The sequence below is a fragment of the Pelophylax lessonae genome (genome assembly GCF_965119305.1).
Source record: "Pelophylax lessonae genome assembly, chromosome: 6".
Taxonomy (NCBI): Eukaryota; Metazoa; Chordata; class Amphibia; order Anura; family Ranidae; genus Pelophylax; species Pelophylax lessonae.
This window is the reverse complement of record NC_138773.1, coordinates 307,152,976-307,171,234: the sequence shown is the minus strand read 5'-3', so window position 1 is coordinate 307,171,234 and position 18,259 is coordinate 307,152,976. Positions and strand designations below refer to the sequence as shown.

General features: G+C 46.3%; 1 protein-coding gene across 1 annotated transcript in view; it reads left to right on the top strand.

Annotated features, from left to right (window-relative positions):
* Window positions 1-18,259, top strand: part of SLC11A1 (solute carrier family 11 member 1) — a 93,962-nt gene that overhangs the window by 63,966 nt on the left and 11,737 nt on the right. The window contains exons 10-13 of the mRNA XM_082260101.1: window positions 749-835; window positions 3,832-3,951; window positions 7,111-7,260; window positions 9,233-9,306. Of these exons, the coding sequence (XP_082116227.1) occupies window positions 749-835; window positions 3,832-3,951; window positions 7,111-7,260; window positions 9,233-9,306 (431 nt within the window). The remainder of the gene's footprint in view (window positions 1-748; window positions 836-3,831; window positions 3,952-7,110; window positions 7,261-9,232; window positions 9,307-18,259) is intronic.

Sequence of the window (18,259 nt, the reverse complement as noted above, 5' to 3'; positions counted from 1 at the left end):
GTCCCTCCTTAAATCAAAGCCTCTCTTACATGAGAGTCCCCATCAGAGATCCCCCTTATACAAATGTCCCCATTAGAGTCCCCCCAGATATGAGAGATCCCATCAGAGTCCCCCTTTACACCAGAATTCCTATCAGAGTTCCCCCTTATGTCAAGAGGTTTGATAAAACCTTGCTGCAGGCTGTATTTTGGAGACAAAACCAGAAAAATTCCCAGCTCAACTCACCAACCAGTCTGCCTACCATCCAAATGATCCTGTCTAACAGTATGGGTAAAATACAGGGGTTTAGTTGCACACATTTGTAATCTGGAGACCTGTGACACGTAATATCGCCAATCTTCAGGTTTGGGCTCAGTGCACTTCCCGCATGTCGCAGACATCTCCTTATATCTGCAGTCTGGCTGCCTATTGGCTGCAATTACTTCCAATTCTTCTTTGACAATAATATCTCTTCTGTTGTTGCTGTAAGAATTACTGGGAGATTTAATATATTAGAAATTATTCACTCGGAAAATCACAAATCTGTCATGAAATGTGGATTCTGCTGTCATTTTCTATAATGAAGATGATATGAAGAGCTGCTCTTAAACTGCCAGACAATGTCTGAGAATGTGATGGGAAGATATCCGTACGGAGATGTATTGTTCCTGATTGTAGATGTGACTGTATGCATTGACATGTATTGTTCCTCATTATAGATTTCACTGTATGCATTGAATGACTTATTCTGCTCCTGTCTGGGTTTCAGTTCAATGAATGTCAGAATAGCAGCAGCCCCCACAAAGACGTCTTCCCTCCCAACAACGAGTCCTTGACGGTGGACATCTACAGCGGGGTAAGAGAGCCGCGTCCGAATTGTATTACTTGTTGTGTGTGTGGTGGAAGATAGGACTTGTAGTCTGTTTATTCACAGATCCCTGCAATTGGGTGATGTGGTTGGCAGGCAGAGCCTTGCACGGCCACGCTCAATAAAAAAAATAATGAGGGTGGGGGACTACGGGTGAAACCAAAAGGTGGACTCTACCTTTACATATGCGATTCAGGAACCCTGCAAATCCACGGCGGCAGGGGCGTATCTACAGGGGTTGCAGGGGTTGCAATTGCAACCGGGCCCCATGCTCCAGGTGGCTTGTGTGGCTCCCCTGTACACCTGGATAGGAGGGGCGGCAGGGGCAGCATGTAGAGAAATCACTGTCCTCCTTTTTCCTCCTGTAGCTGCAGGAGGAAAACGGAGGAGATTGGTTCCTCTGTATGCTGCCCCCGCCACTCCTCCTATCCAGTTCACTTGTGTTCTGCTGTCTCTGGGCCCCTGTGTGCTCCCCTGGTCCCCCCCTACTGTGCTGCCCCCACATCTAAACCGCTCAAGATTCGCAGCAGTGTGAACCCAGGCTCAAGGAGTGTAGTTTGGTGAAGCCGGCTCATTGAACAATGAAGAAACAGCAGGACACTGATGAAGTCATCACCCTGCTAGCAAGCTCCCAATGTTAGACTGACAGCACTGTGCTGTAGAGCCTGTTCAGTTTATGGTGCCATCCCTGTCTGAGTCCTGACATGTTTGGACCATTTTGTTTTCCATTGACATTGTCTTTCAACCTTTAGAACAGATCACCGTGGAAATGATAAAAATTTGAGCATTTTCTATTGGATGGTTCAAGAGCTTTTTGAGCAATGATGTAGCAATGTATGAAATAACTAGTGCTTTTTTTTCTCAGAATAGGTGCAGGTTACCGCCCCCCCCCTTCCAAGTCTCCACCCCCTACCCACCTCTGATTACCATCATTGGTTCCACCCCCTAACTAGAGAATACAGGACCAAGTATAATTTTTTGTTGCTAAGTAGTTTGGTAATAAAAGGTAGTAATGTAGATATCCTGCAGCCAGCAACAGTGGACCCCCTAGCAACAATCAACCCTCCTCAACAACAATAGCTCCTCCCCAACAGCAATAGATCCCTAAGCGACAATAGATTACCCCAGCATCAATAGTTCCCCCTCCTGCGACAATAGACCCTCCAGCAACCATAGACCCCCCAGCGACAAAATACCCCCCGCAACAATAGACCCCCCTCAGTGACAATAGATCCACCTCAGCGACAATAGACCCCCCTCAGTGACAATAGATCCCCCTCAGTGACAATAGACCCCCCCTCAGTGACAATAGATTCCCCCAGAGACAATAGATCCCCCAGAGACAATAGATTCCCCCAGTAACAATAGTTCCCTTCCAAGCGACAATAGATTCCCTAAGTGACAATTGATCCCTATAAGTGACAATAGATCCCCCAGCAACAATAGTTCCCCCTCCTTCGACAATAGACCCCCCAGCAACAATAGTTCCCTCTCCTGCGACAATAGAGTCCCCCAGCAACAATAGATTCTCCCAGCAACAATAGATCTCCCTTAGCGACAATAGATCCCCCCAGAGACAATAGATTCCCCCAGTAGCAATAGTTCCCTTCCCAGCGACAATAGATTCCACAAGCAAATTTAGATCCCCCCAGCAACAGTAGTTCCCCTTCCTGCGACAATAGAACCCCCCAGCAACAATAGATTCCCCCTAGCAACAATAAATTTTCCCAGCGACAAAAGAATCCCTCAGTGCCAATAGATCCCCCTCAGTGACAATAGAATCCCATCAGTGACAATAGATCCCCCAGAGACAATAGGACCCCCAGCGACAATAGATTCCCCCCTAACAATAGTTCCCTTCCCAGCGACACTAGATTTCCCAAGTGACAATAGATCCCCCTCAGTGACAATAGATCCCCCTCAGCGACAATAGATCCCCACCAGTGACAATAGACCCCCCTCAATGACAATAGATACCCCCAGAGGTGATAAATCCCCCTCAGCAACAATAGACTCAACCCCAGCAACAATAGATCTACCCCAGCCCACCCCAGAAACCCTTGGCATTATATACATTCAGTGCTGGAGGTGCCAGAAATGCGCTCCCCCACGTTTCATTTGAAAAAAAACCCCGGGAATGACTATACTAATTTGAAAAATGTAAATTTAAACATAGGTGCAGCGCCAATCAAATAAGATGACCATCGGCAAAAATGTGTCCATAAAATAAAATGCAGAGTTGTAGAGTCCCAAAACAACAACAGTGAAGATCTTCATCCAAAATATACAAAGCTTCTTCCTTCAAATTGACCACCTCAGTGATTCGCCACCATGCGCTCTGCCAAACGCGCTTACCAGAATATGTGGACTCTATAGGTCAGAAGAGTCAAAACTCATCTGTATCTGTAACGTTCCACACAGGATAGTGTAACCCTCCTCTTGTCCGGCTATTCCATCAGCAATCATCCTCATCCAAATTCCAAAGCTCCAGCGTAATATAGGAAAGAACCAAAGGAACAACATTGTGTAAAACCGCTAACTTAAAATGAATTAAGATGTACCATATACTCACAAAGTTAAAAACATAAGTGCTTATCTTATAATATAGCCGGTCCCTGGGCTTAGGCTAGCCTCTTCCAGGTATTGGGATGTGTGATGACGTCGCAAACATCCGCTCCTCCCTATGTGTTTCGTCACATCTGACATCTTCAGGTCAGATGTGACGAAACACGTACGGTGCCCAGAGAACATCTGAGCACCATACGCACCCATTGGCACACGTGCTCCCATTGCAAGCGGCTTGCTGTGGGGACACTCAACAGGGGGGAGGAGCCAGGAGCGCCGACGGGGGACCCAGGAAGAGGAGGATCAGGACTGCTCTGTGCAAAACCATTACACAGAGCAGGTAAGTATGGCATATGTTACCTTTAATATCACTAATATAGTTCATGTACCAAAATCTTTATGCTTCTGCCTTCCATTAGGGTGTTATCCTGGGCTGCTTCTTTGGACCTGCTGCTCTCTACATTTGGGCTATTGGCATCCTGGCTGCTGGGCAGAGCTCCACCATGACAGGAACATATGCCGGACAGTTTGTGATGGAGGTGAGTATTTGGGTTTAATCCTCCATTATATATATATATGTATATATATATACAGATGTTAATGTCACATACTATACATGGGCAACATAGTTGTTTAGTGGATGGGCTATGGCCTTACTAAGCTGGGATCTTAGGATCAGTTTTCCCCAGGGCTCTGTGTATATCTGCTCTCACTGACCACCAATGTAAGGGAGTCCTTCTCCCACTGACCAACAATGTAAGGGAGTCCTTCTCCCACTGATCGCCAATGTAAGGGAGTCCTTCTCCCACTGATCGCCAATGTAAGGGAGTCCTTCTCCCACTGACCACCAATGTAAGGGAGTCCTTCTCCCACTGATCACCAATGTAAGGGAGTCCTTCTCCCACTGATCGCCAATGTAAGGGAGTCCTTCTCCCACTGATCGCCAATGTAAGGGAGTCCTTCTCCCACTGACCACCAATGTAAGGGAGTCCTTCTCCCACTGATCACCAATGTAAGGGAGTCCTTCTCCCACTGATCGCCAATGTAAGGGAGTCCTTCTCCCACTGACCACCAATGTAAGGGAGTCCTTCTCCCACTGATCACCAATGTAAGGGAGTCCTTCTCCCACTGATCGCCAATGTAAGGGAGTCCTTCTCCCACTGACCACCAATGTAAGGGAGTCATTCTCCCACTGATCACCAATGTAAGGGGCCCGTTTCCCACTGATCACCAATGTAAGGGGCCCGTTTCCCACTGACCACCAATGTAAGGGGCCCGTTTCCCACTGACCACCAATGTAAGAGAGTCCTTCTCCCACTGACCACCAATGTAAGGGGCCCGTTTCCCACTGACCACCAATGTAAGAGAGTCCTTCTCCCACTGACCACCAATGTAAGGGAGTCCTTCTCCCACTGACCACCAATGTAAGGGAGTCCTTCTCCCACTGATCACCAATGTAAGAGAGTCCTTCTCCCACTGATCACCAATGTAAGGTAGTCCTTCTCCCACTGATCACCAATGTAAGGGAGTCCTTTTCCCACTGACCACCAATGTAAGGGAGTCCTTCTCCCACTGACCACCAATGTAAGAGAGTCCTTCTCCCACTGACCACCAATGTAAGGGAGTCCTTCTCCCACTGACCACCAATGTAAGGGAGTCCTTCTCCCACTGATCACCAATGTAAGAGAGTCCTTCTCCCACTGATCACCAATGTAAGGGAGTCCTTCTCCCACTGACCACCAATGTAAGGGAGTCCTTCTCCCACTGACCACCAATGTAAGAGAGTCCTTCTCCCACTGATCACCAATGTAAGGGAGTCCTTCTCCCACTGATCACCAATGTAAGGGGCCCGTTTCTCACTGACCACAAATGTAAGAGAGTCCTTCTCCCACTGACCACCAATGTAAGGGGGTCCTCCTCCCATTGATCACAAATGTAAGGGGCCCTTTTCCCACTGACTACTAATGTGAGGAAGCAAGGGTCTGTGTTAGTTTTCTGGCCAATAGTATTATTATTTATTTCATTTCATTAATATTGCTGAAAATAATGGTTCTGTATAGAGCAGCCTTGAGTGACAAATACTTAAAGGAGAAGTACAACCAAAGCTTATTGGGCTGTACTTCTCCTGTGGATCACAGGAGTGCAGTTCATTTTGCACTCCTTTGACCTGTTTTTAGCAGACAGAGGTCTGAAGTCCGCTGTCTGCTGATGTCACAGAGCCGGTGCAGGCTCGGGCAAGATTGCAACCATGGAGTTGGGATCCGCCCACATGCCTGAACCATCACCTGGCTCAGCCTCTCAGCGAGCCACAGAGAGCCTGAGCCGGCCGCTCCTGCCCTCTCCACAGCCTAGCGTTCCAGTGAGCAAAGGAGGGGTGCAGAGCAGAGAGCTGATGACTGACAGTCACCAGCTTTCTGCTCAGGGAGCTGTAAGAACCCAGCGATCAGTGATGTTCAATCGCTCGGTTCTCAGTATTAGACCCGGCAGGGGGGACAGATGCAGAATCGGACCAATACTGTATCCATATAGGTAAGTATGAATCTAAAAAAAAAAAAAAAAAAAATTAAAGTCCATACTTCTCCTAATGTAGTATCCACAACTTTCTGTTCACTTTAATTTCCTGTGAGCTGCAGATATCATAGATAGAAGGGGTTCCCTGAGACCAGAGAGCCATTTAAAGAGGTTCAAGGGTAAAAAGGTTCAGTTTATCCGGCTCCCTCCCAGTTGTACAAAGATCAGTGGCGGCTGGTGCTCCATGGGCCGGTTTGCGGGAGACGGACCACACCATGCACCCCCCCCCCCTGGACCACACCAGGCCACGCACCATACCCGCCCCCCAGGACCACACCGGGCCGCACACCATACCCCCCCAGTATCCCAGCAGGACCATCCTGGCTCACTCACCATGCCTGGACGCCTGGACATCTGCAGCAGCAAGCGGCAGCGGCTTCGGCTTCTTCCCCCTCAGTCTCCTCCCTCCTCCTCCATGCCCAATGACATGGCTTCTCCTTTCGGCCAATCGGGAAACGGGTCTCAGGACCCGTTCCTGATTGGCCAGGAGGAGGATCCGTGTGACAATAGCAAATTTTCATTCGCTATTGTCACACAACTGGGTGGGCTTGGGGCGCAGTGCTCTGCGCCCCGAGCCCACCCTTTTCTTTAGCCTATTAGAGCCTCTAATCACATGCTAAAAAAAAAAAAAAAAGCCCCATTGAACTCCCTGCGTCCGGCGCCCTGCATGTAGATGAGAGGGCCGGACTCATGGATGGGGGGGTCATTAACTACTTCTCGCCCATAGGACACACCTGCACGTCCTCGGATTGAAGTAATTCTACCGGGGCCATGGCTGCAGTCATGCTGAAAACTTCAACTTCAGCCTCAGAAGGTTTTACACCCTTCATGACCAGGCCATTTTTTTGCTATTTAGTGCTGCGCTACTTTAACTGACAATTGCAACACTGTACATAAATTAAATATATATCTTTTTTTTTCACACAAATACAGCTTTCTTTTGATATTATTTGATCACCAAAAACGTGGCCTGATCGTGAAGGGGAAAAAACCTTCAAATGGTTAAGATGTGATATGCAGATAACAGCACAAAATAATGGAGTTCTAAGTTCTAAGTCGGATCCCACATTGTGCCCCCCCCCCTTCTTCAATCATCTAATGTTGCCCTTCTCTTTTATTTCCTGTAGGGCTTCCTGAACCTGAAATGGTCTCGATTCTACCGGGTCCTCTTCACCAGATCATGCGCTATCATACCTACCGTGTTTGTGGCGGTGTTTCAAGACATTCAGAGCCTGTCGGTGATGAATGATCTGCTCAACGTTCTTCAAAGTATTCTGGTAAGTACCGGCAGTGAAGTGAACCTCTTATTAACCACTTGCCAACCGCCCGCCGCAGATATACTGCGGCAGGCTGGCTCGGCTGCGCGAACCGCCATACCTGCACAGCAGTTCGCGGGAGCGATCCTGGGGGCACCCGTTGAGAGAGAACGACGGTCTGCTGTTGTAAACACAGCTGACCGTTGTTCTCTCTGAAATGATCATAGAGCCCATGTGATCCTTCTATTTAGGAACACAGGTCTCTATGATCATTTCACAAGTCCCTCCCCCATACAGTTAGAAAACACTCCCCTAGGCTCACACTTAATCCTTTGATCACCCCTGGGTTAACCCCTTCCCTGCTATTGTCTTAATTACAGTAACAGTGCATATTTTTAGCACTGATTACTGTAGTAATGTCACTGGTCCCCCCCAAAAGTGTCAAAGTGTCAGTTAGGGATCCGATCTGTCCGCCGCAATGTTGCAGTCCCGATAAAAATCGCAGACATTATTTTTTGTGGCCACCATTCTTTTCCAGCACTGCCTTAACCCTCCTGGGCATGGAGTTCACCTGAGCTTCACAGGTTACCACTGGAGTCCTCTTCCACTCCTCCATGATGACATCACAGAGTTGGTGGATGTTAGAGACCTTGCGCTCCTCCACCTTCCGTTTGAGGATGCCCCACAGATGCTCAATAGGGTTTAGGTCTGGAGACATGCTTGGCCAGTCCATCACCTTTAGCCTCAGCTTCTTTAGCAAGGCAGTGCTCATCTTGGAGGTGTGTTTGGGGTTGTTATCATGTTGGAATACTGCCCTGCGGCCCAGTCTCTGAAGGGAGGGGATCATGCTCTGCTTCAGCATGTCACAGTACATGTTGGCATTCATGGTTCCCTCAATGAACTGTAGCTTTCCAGTGCCGGCAGCAATCATGCAGCCCCAGACCATGACACTCCCACCACCATGCTTGACTGTAGGCAAGACACACTTGTCTTTGTACTCCTCACCTGGTTGCCGCCACACACGCTTGACACCATCTGAACTAAATAACTTTATCTTGGTCTCATCAGACCACAGGACATGGTTCCAGTAATCCATGTCCTTAGTCTGCTTGTCTTCAGCAAACTGTTTGCGGGCTTTCCTGTGCATCATCTTTAGAAGAGGCTTCCTTCTGGGATGACAGCCATGGAGACCAATTTGATGCAGTGTGCGGCGTATGGTCTGAGCACTGACAGGCTGCCCCCCCCCCACCCCACCCCTTCAACCTCTGCAGCAATGCTGGCAGCACTCATACCTCAATTTCCCAAAGACAACCTCTGGATAGGACGCCGAGCACGTGCAGTCAACTTCTTCAATGGACCATGGTGAGGCCTGTTCTGAGTGGAACCTGTCCTTTTACACCACTATAAGGTCTTGGCCACCGTGCTGCAGCTCAGTTTCAGGGTCTTGCCAATCCTCTTATAGCCTAGGCCATCTTTATGTAGAGCAGCAATTCTTTTTTTCAGATCCTCAGAGAGTTCTTTGCCAGGAGGTGCCATGTTGAACTTCCAGTGACCAGTATGAGAGAGTGAGAGCGATAACACCAAATTTAACACACCTGCTCCCCATTCACACCTGAGACCTTGTAACACTAATGAGTCACATGACACCGGGGAGGGAAAATGGCTAATTGGGCCCAATTTGGACATTGTCACTTAGGGGTGTACTCACTTTTGATGCCAGCGGTTTAGAAATTAATGGCTGTGTGTTGAGTTATTTTGAGGGTACAGCAAATTTACACTGTTATACAAGCTGTACACTCACTACTTTACATTGTAGCAAAGTGTCATTTCTTCAGTGTTGTCACATGAAAAGATATTAGCAGGACAAGTCGCACCAGTGGCCTTACTGATGAAGCTGACGTACAATTCTACACAGTGACTCTTGCTTGTATATGTGTTTTATATTTCTATATTTTCCATAAGATAACATCACTTTAATAAACCATTTTTACAGCTTCCCTTCGCCCTGCTCCCGGTTCTCACCTTCACCAGCATGCGACCTTTGATGCACGATTTCGCCAATGGCATGTATGTATATTAAGGGAACTTGATCATGTAACAGGTGTTGTTCTCCTGCGTTTGATGTGCGTTTAGAAAGGAAGTCAGCAAAACCCATAGATTTTATTTGATTGGTATGAATGGCAATTCAAAGACTGCGTTTGACCTGATTTGTATTGTGTTTCTTCAGACTCAGCATGCTGACCCATGTATGTATTACAACCTCCTGTTAGCAAGTGGTTATACCAGGATCCTGGCATCAGCTCCAGCCATAATCCTGGTACTGTTTTTTTTTTCAGCTGGCAATAGGCTGTCATATAAAAGTGATCCGGAAGGGGGCAGATCACTTTTACAGTGCTGGGCAGGACCCCACGCCGTTCCACCTCCAGCCGCTGTAAACGGTCGGGAAGGCTTCCAGTAGGGGAGATAGAGGAACATCCGTTCACCCATCTCCTCTGTGGCGAATGATGCCAATTGCAGAGCTGTCATTTCCTGGCTGTCACAGCCTGGGAAGCATCTCAGCTTTGAAGGACAGGGGAAACATCAGAGGTCTAATAGACCCCTGATGTCTCTATATAGAGCACCTATCACTGCCCAAGGCTATCACAGGGAGGGGGGGGGGGTATTTGCCCCCTTGTGATAGCAATAAAGTTAAAGTGGTTGTAAAGGCTGGAGGTTTTTTCCCTTCATGCATTCTATGCATGAAGGGAAAAAACCTTCTGTATTTACCTCCCCCTCCAGTCCCCCAATACTCACCTGAGCCCCCTCTCTATCCAGCAATGAGCATGGGAGCCTCAGCTATATGTATTATGTTTCTTCAGACTCAGCATGCTGACCCATGTATGTATTACAACCTCCTGTTAGCAAGTGTTTATACCAGGATCATGGCATCACCTCCAGCCATAATCCTCGTACTGTTTTTTTTTTTTTTTCAGTTGGCAATAGGCTGTCATGTAAAAGTGATCCGGAAGGGGGCAGATCACTTATACAGCGCTGGGAAGGACCCCACCCCTCCCGCCTCCACTGGCTGTAAATGGTCGGGATGGCTTCCATTAGAGGAGATAGAGGAACAGCCGTTCCCCAATCTCCTCTGTGACGAATGAGGCCAATTGCAGAGCTTTCATTTCCTGGCTGTCACAGCCTGGGAAGCATCTGACCAAACACAATCTCAGATTTGAAGGGCAGGGGAGACATCAGGGGTCTAATAGACCCCTGCTGTCTCTATATAGAGCACCTATCACTGACCAAAGCTATCACAGGGGGGTTTATTTGCCCCCTTGTGATAGTAATAAAGATCAATTAGTTGAAGAAGGCTGAAGGTTTTTTCCCTTCATGCATTCTATGCATGAAGGGAAAAAACCTTCTGTATTTACCTCCCCCTCCAGTCCCCCCAATACTCACCTGAGCCCCCTCTCTATTCAGCAATGTGCACGGGAGCCTCAGCTATTTGTATTGTGTTTCTTCAGACTCAGCATGCTGACCCATGTATGTATTACAACCTCCTGTTACCAGGATCATTGCATCAGCTCCAGCCATTATCCTGGTACTGTTTTTTTTTTTTCTCAGCTGGCAATAGGCTGTCATATAAAAGTGATCTGGAAGGGGGAAGATCACTTTTTACAGACCCCACCCCCCTCCCGACTCCACCCGCTGTAAACGGTCGGGATGGCTTCCAGTAGAGGAGATAGAAGAACATCCGTTCCCCCATCTCCCCTGTGACGAATGACGCCAATTGCAGAGCTGTCATTTTCTGGCTGTCACAGCCTGGGAATCCTCTGACCAAACACAATCTCACCTTTGAAGGGCAGGGGAGACATCAGGGGTCTAATTGACTCCATATAGAGCACCTATCACTGCCCAAAGCTATCCCAGGGGGGCAAAGCTCAAACACAGAGACACAGAGGCAGTGGCTAGGGGTGTACACATGATGCTATGCTTCACAGCCACGGCAGAAATTACAGAGTGCAAAGCACATGTAAACAAGTCCTTCATTTTTAAAAAATATTTTTGAAATTTTAATTTTTTTACATTTATTAATAGTTTACATTTTTTTTAACTGCCCTTTTTGGATGCTTTGGTGAAATATCAGGGTTCTAAACAGACCTCCTGATGTCCTACATTGATGACTGAGAAAGAGACTGGATGGAGGCACAGATACTAGAACTGATCCCCCTGCAGTGCAGCCAGAAGGGAGGGAGAGGAGGAGAAGCCGGCAGCACTGCAGGGGGGAGGAATAAGAGGATCAGTATCTGCAATAAGGCAGTACAGCTTTTCCTCCTGCTCGGCAGGTGCCCAGACCCCCCTTTTGACTTAATAGGACAAGGGTCTGATACAAGAAGGCAGACTGTACTGCTTTATCATTGGCACATGGGGCACAGGGGGAGTAGGGTGTGCCTACGCACACCCAGCACACCCCCGTGCACACAGATGCAGGGTGGATTGTATGCCCTCTTGTGATAGCAATAAAGTTAAAGTGGTTGTAAAGGCTGAATTCGATGCATGAAGGGAAAAAAACTTTCTGTGTTCATCTCCCCTCTAGTCCCCTCAATACTCACCTGAGCCCTCCCTCTATTCAGCAATGTGCATGGGAGCCTCAGCTGTCCCGGGTCTCTCTCTCCTCATTGGCTCAGACACAAAAGCAGGAGCCATTGTCAACCCGGCAGTCTCTATGACTCTCAGAGGCCTGAGCGCAACGTTATGACGTCACTTCTGGCCTGGCAGTTGTACATTTTTTTCTTAATCTGTCTTTGCTGCCTAGAGTAGGGTGACCAGACATCCCCGGTTTCCAGGGACAGTCCCAGGATTGAGGACCAAGTCTGTCCCCAGTTTTGTCTCCGGATTGGATTTGAACAGGGGCCCGGCCAATTTCAAAGACAGTCAGTGCAGAATGAAGAATAAAAAATTCTGAATTACAAGGTGCTCCGCTGCTCTTACTAGCTCAGGGGGATGGATTTCATTATCTGTGCCCCTTTCTGATGATAATGTGCAGGTCAGAGCCGAGGGACTATTTCTTCACTTTCAGGTGCATGACCATCCCGCTCCTGTTCACATGTTCTGCCTTGCCTCAAGTCCCGGCCAGCCGACTGCTTGACTATCTCCTTACCTTCCCCGAAGGAGTGATCTTCCTCCACTCAGCTCCGCTCCTCACCCAATAGTAGCCGGGGCCCGGAGAGTGAGACTTGATAGGCGGCGGTGGCGGCGGTGACCGGCAGAATAGAGGCAGCTGAGCTCAGCTGACATTGTCCAGCAGCAGGAAGAGAGGGGAAGCGGATCCCTTCATGGGGCTGCCAGTGCCCTCAAGGCTTCAACACTGGTGTGCATTGGGGGTGTCTGTGAATGGACTACATTGTACTGTGTCTGTCTCTCTGGCATCATGGATGGTATCATAACTCACAGGCAGGGGGCGCTCTATCATGGCTCTGGCTGGCAGCGCTGATTTTGTTAACCTATTGTTCGTAATGTCATGTGACACACAGTGACAGGGCCAGCCAGACCCATGATAGAGCGCCCCCTTGCCTGGGAGTTATCATAACGCTGATGATCTTAACCACTTTAAGACTGGAAGGATTTGCCCCCCTTAATGACCAGGCCCTATTTTGCGATTCGGCACGGCGCTACTCTTTTTTTTTTTTTTTTATTTCTTTATTAAATGTTTCACATATTACAGAATTGAAAGATAAAACAATATATTTTCAATCCTTTCAAAAAACGGGAATAGGGAAAAAGGGGGGAGGATGGGGGCAATGGACAATGAGGGAAGACAAGGAGGTTGGGACTTTAAATGAGACCTGTGCAATAGAGTCTCCATCCCTGATGTATACATAAAAAATGAAAGAACATCTAGTGTTCAAAGCAAAAAGCGTGGGACTTTAAATGAGGTGTGGCCAGTGCATACTTGATGATATATTGGTAGTATATATGCAGCTGCTGGTAAGCAAAAAGGAGCATATATTAAATCATCACGTGTTTATTATAGTATTTCATTGCACTTAAACATTTGTACGTTTCATTTTGTAAAATAAAACGGGGAATATACATATTATATACAAGGATAACATGATACAATCATAATCAATGGTACATCGATTGACAAAAAGATACAGACAGTTAAACAATAAAACATAATTGGATGCTTGGCATAATTAAAATTCTTGCTTGTACAATAGCTATCAGTTGAAAAGGCCTCTAAAGCTCTACGCGTTTCGTGAAGCATAGTTCACTTCCTCAGGAGCAGGCGATTTCGATCTCTAGAAAATATAACATGTTTGGTATAGCATCCAAAAAGGGGTCAGGGGTAGAAAAATATGTGGATTAAAACTTACAATAGAGTAAAACATTGTCAAGGAGGGGCTGGAGGCCATCTGAAAAAACGTCTATAACGGGAACTGAGGGAGCAAGAATACCGCATACAACCTCGGTGTTGGGTCCATATATAATAGGTAGATTTGCATTGAGGGTCATGAGGGCTGTATTGAGATGTAAATAAAGAAATAGTTAATGATAATGTATTCCAAGTATTTATGTAAAGTACAATATTAATATAATATTAAAGCCCGAAGCCAGAGGTAAACTGGCATAAGATGGGCTATAGGGAAAAAATTGGTTCAAGGACATAATGAGTAATGGGGTAGACTATCATAATACTGAAAAATGATGTAAAGTGGAGTATAGTACTGAGCCAAGACCAACAATGGTAGAGAGTAGAGTAAACCCAACACTCTCAGTGTGAAAAAGAGAAAGCCAAAGCCAATGTGTATGACAATGTGTGAAAAGATTGAGTGACAAAGGAGGGGAATAGAAAATGCCCCATCCAAATGAATAAGTGAGGTGACCGAAAGGTGTGCTGAAGAGTCCAGTGAAAAATAAGTTGATAAAAGGAGAGTGCCAACATAGAGTGGAATGAATATGGGGGGTGTCCCAGAAAAGGAAATAAGGGCAAATTGAGCCTACATAAAAGAAGTGACCGTGTGCTGAGGAGTAATAGAAGGTGGATAGAGATAGATGATTGCAGACCTGCACCGAGGAGGAGGTAGAAATTGCTCCCAGCGTCACTGGCTGTTCGAACTGCGGGACATCACTAAGCAGACAAGGGCTGCTGAAGATGGCGTCCCTAATGAACGCTGATGGAATTCACGTGCATGGACGTCGACGCCGTAATGACGTCACGTTATGCACGGAAAGTTGTGGCGCCGATGCGCTGCGGCCGCAACCACACCCCGCCCCCTTCCCAGCCATTGGCTAGGGGCACGGGGGAATAGAGAGGGGAGCGGAAACGGAAGGAGCGCATCGCAGTTCCCGATCTATGACAGTTCAGAATGGACATACCAGCCCCATGGCAATGCCATGGAGTAAACTGATAACAATAGTAGCTAAGGTGGGTTGGAAATCTCACCATAGAAATTGATGACAATATAAGATGGGGGAGGTATATTGGGTAATAATTGGTACTACTTGATAAAAAACAAAAGTAAACATGTTGAAAAAACTGGTAACACACCTCCATCCCTGATAAATATTTCAAAAAACGGGAATAGGGAAAAAGGGGGGAGGATGGGGGCAATGGACAATGAGGGAAGACAAGGAAGTTGGGACTTTAAATGAGACCTGTGCAATAGAGTCTCCATCCCTGATGTATACATAAAAAATGAAAGAACATCTAGTGTTCAAAGCAAAAAGCGTGGGACTTTAAATGAGGTGTGGCCAGTGCATACTTGATGATATATTGGTAGTATATATGCAGCTGCTGGTAAGCAAAAAGGAGCATATATTAAATCATCACGTGTTTATTATAGTATTTCATTGCACTTAAACATTTGTACGTTTCATTTTGTAAAATAAAACGGGGAATATACATATTATATACAAGGATAACATGATACAATCATAATCAATGGTACATCGATTGACAAAAAGATACAGACAGTTAAACAATAAAACATAATTGGATGCTTGGCATAATTAAAATTCTTGCTTGTACAATAGCTATCAGTTGAAAAGGCCTCTAAAGCTCTACGCGTTTCGTGAAGCATAGTTCACTTCCTCAGGAGCAGGCGATTTCGATCTCTAGAAAATATAACATGTTTGGTATAGCATCCAAAAAGGGGTCAGGGGTAGAAAAATATGTGGATTAAAACTTACAATAGAGTAAAACATTGTCAAGGAGGGGCTGGAGGCCATCTGAAAAAACGTCTATAACGGGAACTGAGGGAGCAAGAATACCGCATACAACCTCGGTGTTGGGTCCATATATAATAGGTAGATTTGCATTGAGGGTCATGAGGGCTGTATTGAGATGTAAATAAAGAAATAGTTAATGATAATGTATTCCAAGTATTTATGTAAAGTACAATATTAATATAATATTAAAGCCCGAAGCCAGAGGTAAACTGGCATAAGATGGGCTATAGGGAAAAAATTGGTTCAAGGACATAATGAGTAATGGGGTAGACTATCATAATACTGAAAAATGATGTAAAGTGGAGTATAGTACTGAGCCAAGACTCCAGACACTGGAGGAATCCACATACAATTTAACTGTAGTACATTTTACCCCTACACCCCTTTCCCCATTCTCCCCCTCTTTGGCACTGCGCTACTCTAACGGACAATTGCGCGGTCGTGCAACGATGTACCCAAATTAGATTGACGTCCTTTTTTTCCCACAAATAGAGCTTTCTTTTGGTGGTATTTGATCACCTGTGCGATTTTCATTTTTTGCTCTATAAACAAAAAAAGAGCGACAATTTCGAAAAAAAAAAAAAAAAATATTTTTCACATTCTGCTATATGACATTCTCAAAAAAATACATTTAAAAATCCAAATTTTATAACATTTTAGGCCAATTTGTTTTCTGCTACATATTTTTGGTAAAAAAAAATTGCAATAAGCGTATTTTGATTGGTTTGCGCAAAAGTTATCGCATCTACTAACTACGGGAAAGATTTATGTCATTTTTATTGTTTTTTTTTACTAGTAATGGCGGCGATCTGCAATTTTTTTGCTGGACCTGCGACATTGTGGCGGACAGATCAGACCACTAACTGACATTTTTGACACTTTTGGGGGGCCCAGTGACATTACTACAGTAATCAGTGCTAAAAATATGCACTGTTACTGTAATAATGACACTGGCAGGGAAGGGGTTAACCCTGTGGGTGATAAAGGGGTTAAATGTGAGCCTAGGGGAGTAATTCTAACTGTGGGGGGTGTGGCTTCTGAAATGACCATAGAGACCTGTGATCCTATATAGAAGGATCACAGGGGCTCTATGACCATTCCAGGGAGAAGAACGGTCGGCTGTGTTTACAACAGCTGACCGTTCTCTCTCAGCGGGGAGCGATCGCGGGTGTCATACGGCAATTGGAGCCGCCTGACGCATGCATCGGCTTCCCCACTGACGATCTGGGATGGGAGCATGCCGCCGGTGGCGCGTGCTCGCCCCCTAGCTGCCACCAGGTGAACGACGTACCCATACCTTGTTTTGCCTGTAGGAGTCACTCTACCGCCGTATATATATATATATATATATATATATATATATATATATATATATATAGTAAGCGGTCGGCAAGTGGTTAACCAGTCGCCAACCACCCCATAGCAGATTTACTGCCATAGGGCGGTCGCGCTACGCAGGATAATGTGTATATACGTCTGGATATCAGAGACGATCAGCGGGTCCTGGGGGACTCTTATGTCCGCCTGTACCTGCCGATCGCTCTGTACACAGGCAGAACTTTGTAAACAAGGCAGAACGCCTTTCTGTCATTATGAAAGACATTGAGCAAAGCAGGGACAGGGATCTATGCCTTCCCTTAGTAAAAGCTCCTCCCCCCACAGTGAGAAAACACTTGTTAGGCACACATTTAACCCCTTGATTGGTAACCCTTTCCCAGCCAGTGTCATTAGTACAGTGACAGTGCATATTTTTAGCCCTGATCACTGTATTACTGTCACTGGTTCCCACAAAGTGTCTAAAGTGTCACTTAGGCCCCTTTCACACTGAAAGTTGCGTGACTTTGACGCGACTTAAAGCAATGCCTGTGTAATCTTGATGCCTGTGGACCTCAAGTCGCATCAAAGTTCGACAATAGTAGTGCAGGGACTACTTTGAAGTCACACAGACAGGACCGCTAATAGGGGGTGACCACCAGTCTTCCTGTAGGGGGCCGGGCAGTGCACACAGGGGGGGGGGGGGGCAACAGCACGGAGAATCGGTGCGGTCGGGCAAATACAGAAGGAAGCCTTGTGTAGCTCTCTGCAGAAGCTGAAAGGCAGTTTTTCCCCCTCCTGCCAGCTTTCAGTTGCTGCAGGGAGAGACACAGACACAGGACATCGTTCCTGTAATTGCTTTTCTGACACCGATCCCCCTCCCTGTTCTGCCTGCTTCTGACCCCCCCCTTTCCTTTGTGACCCCCCCATTCACTGTGCTGCCCCCTTCCCACAGGGCTGCAGCCTTCCCTTTCCTGTAAAAAAAATAACAAATTAAAAAAAATAATAATGATTAAACATTGATAAATAATTTAATAAATTGTAAAATAAAAGAATTTTTAAAAATGTTTACATTAAAAAAAAATAAAATAAAAAAAAAACAATTAAAAAAGGGCTAATTCACGCAGGTTCTCTGTTATGTTTGTGTCTGCTAATAATGATTTTAGTGAAAATATTGTCTTGATAATTTCGGGGGGGGGGGGGGGGGGCCCTGCCAGGTAAGCTGTACGGGGCCCCGTGATTTCTAACAGCAGCTCTGCACACAGATATGAAAATCATGGAGTAATATTTGTCATACAACTTTGCAGTCCCAAGTCGCAGGACAAGTCTCACAAGTGTGAAAGAGGCCATAGTGTCAGATTTGTCCGCCATAATATCGCAGTCCCGCTATACATCACTGATTGCTGCCATTAATAGTGAAAAAAAAACAAAATATGTCCCCGGATTTAATTTTAAACATCTGGTCACCTTAGCCCAGAGGAGAGATTTGGGG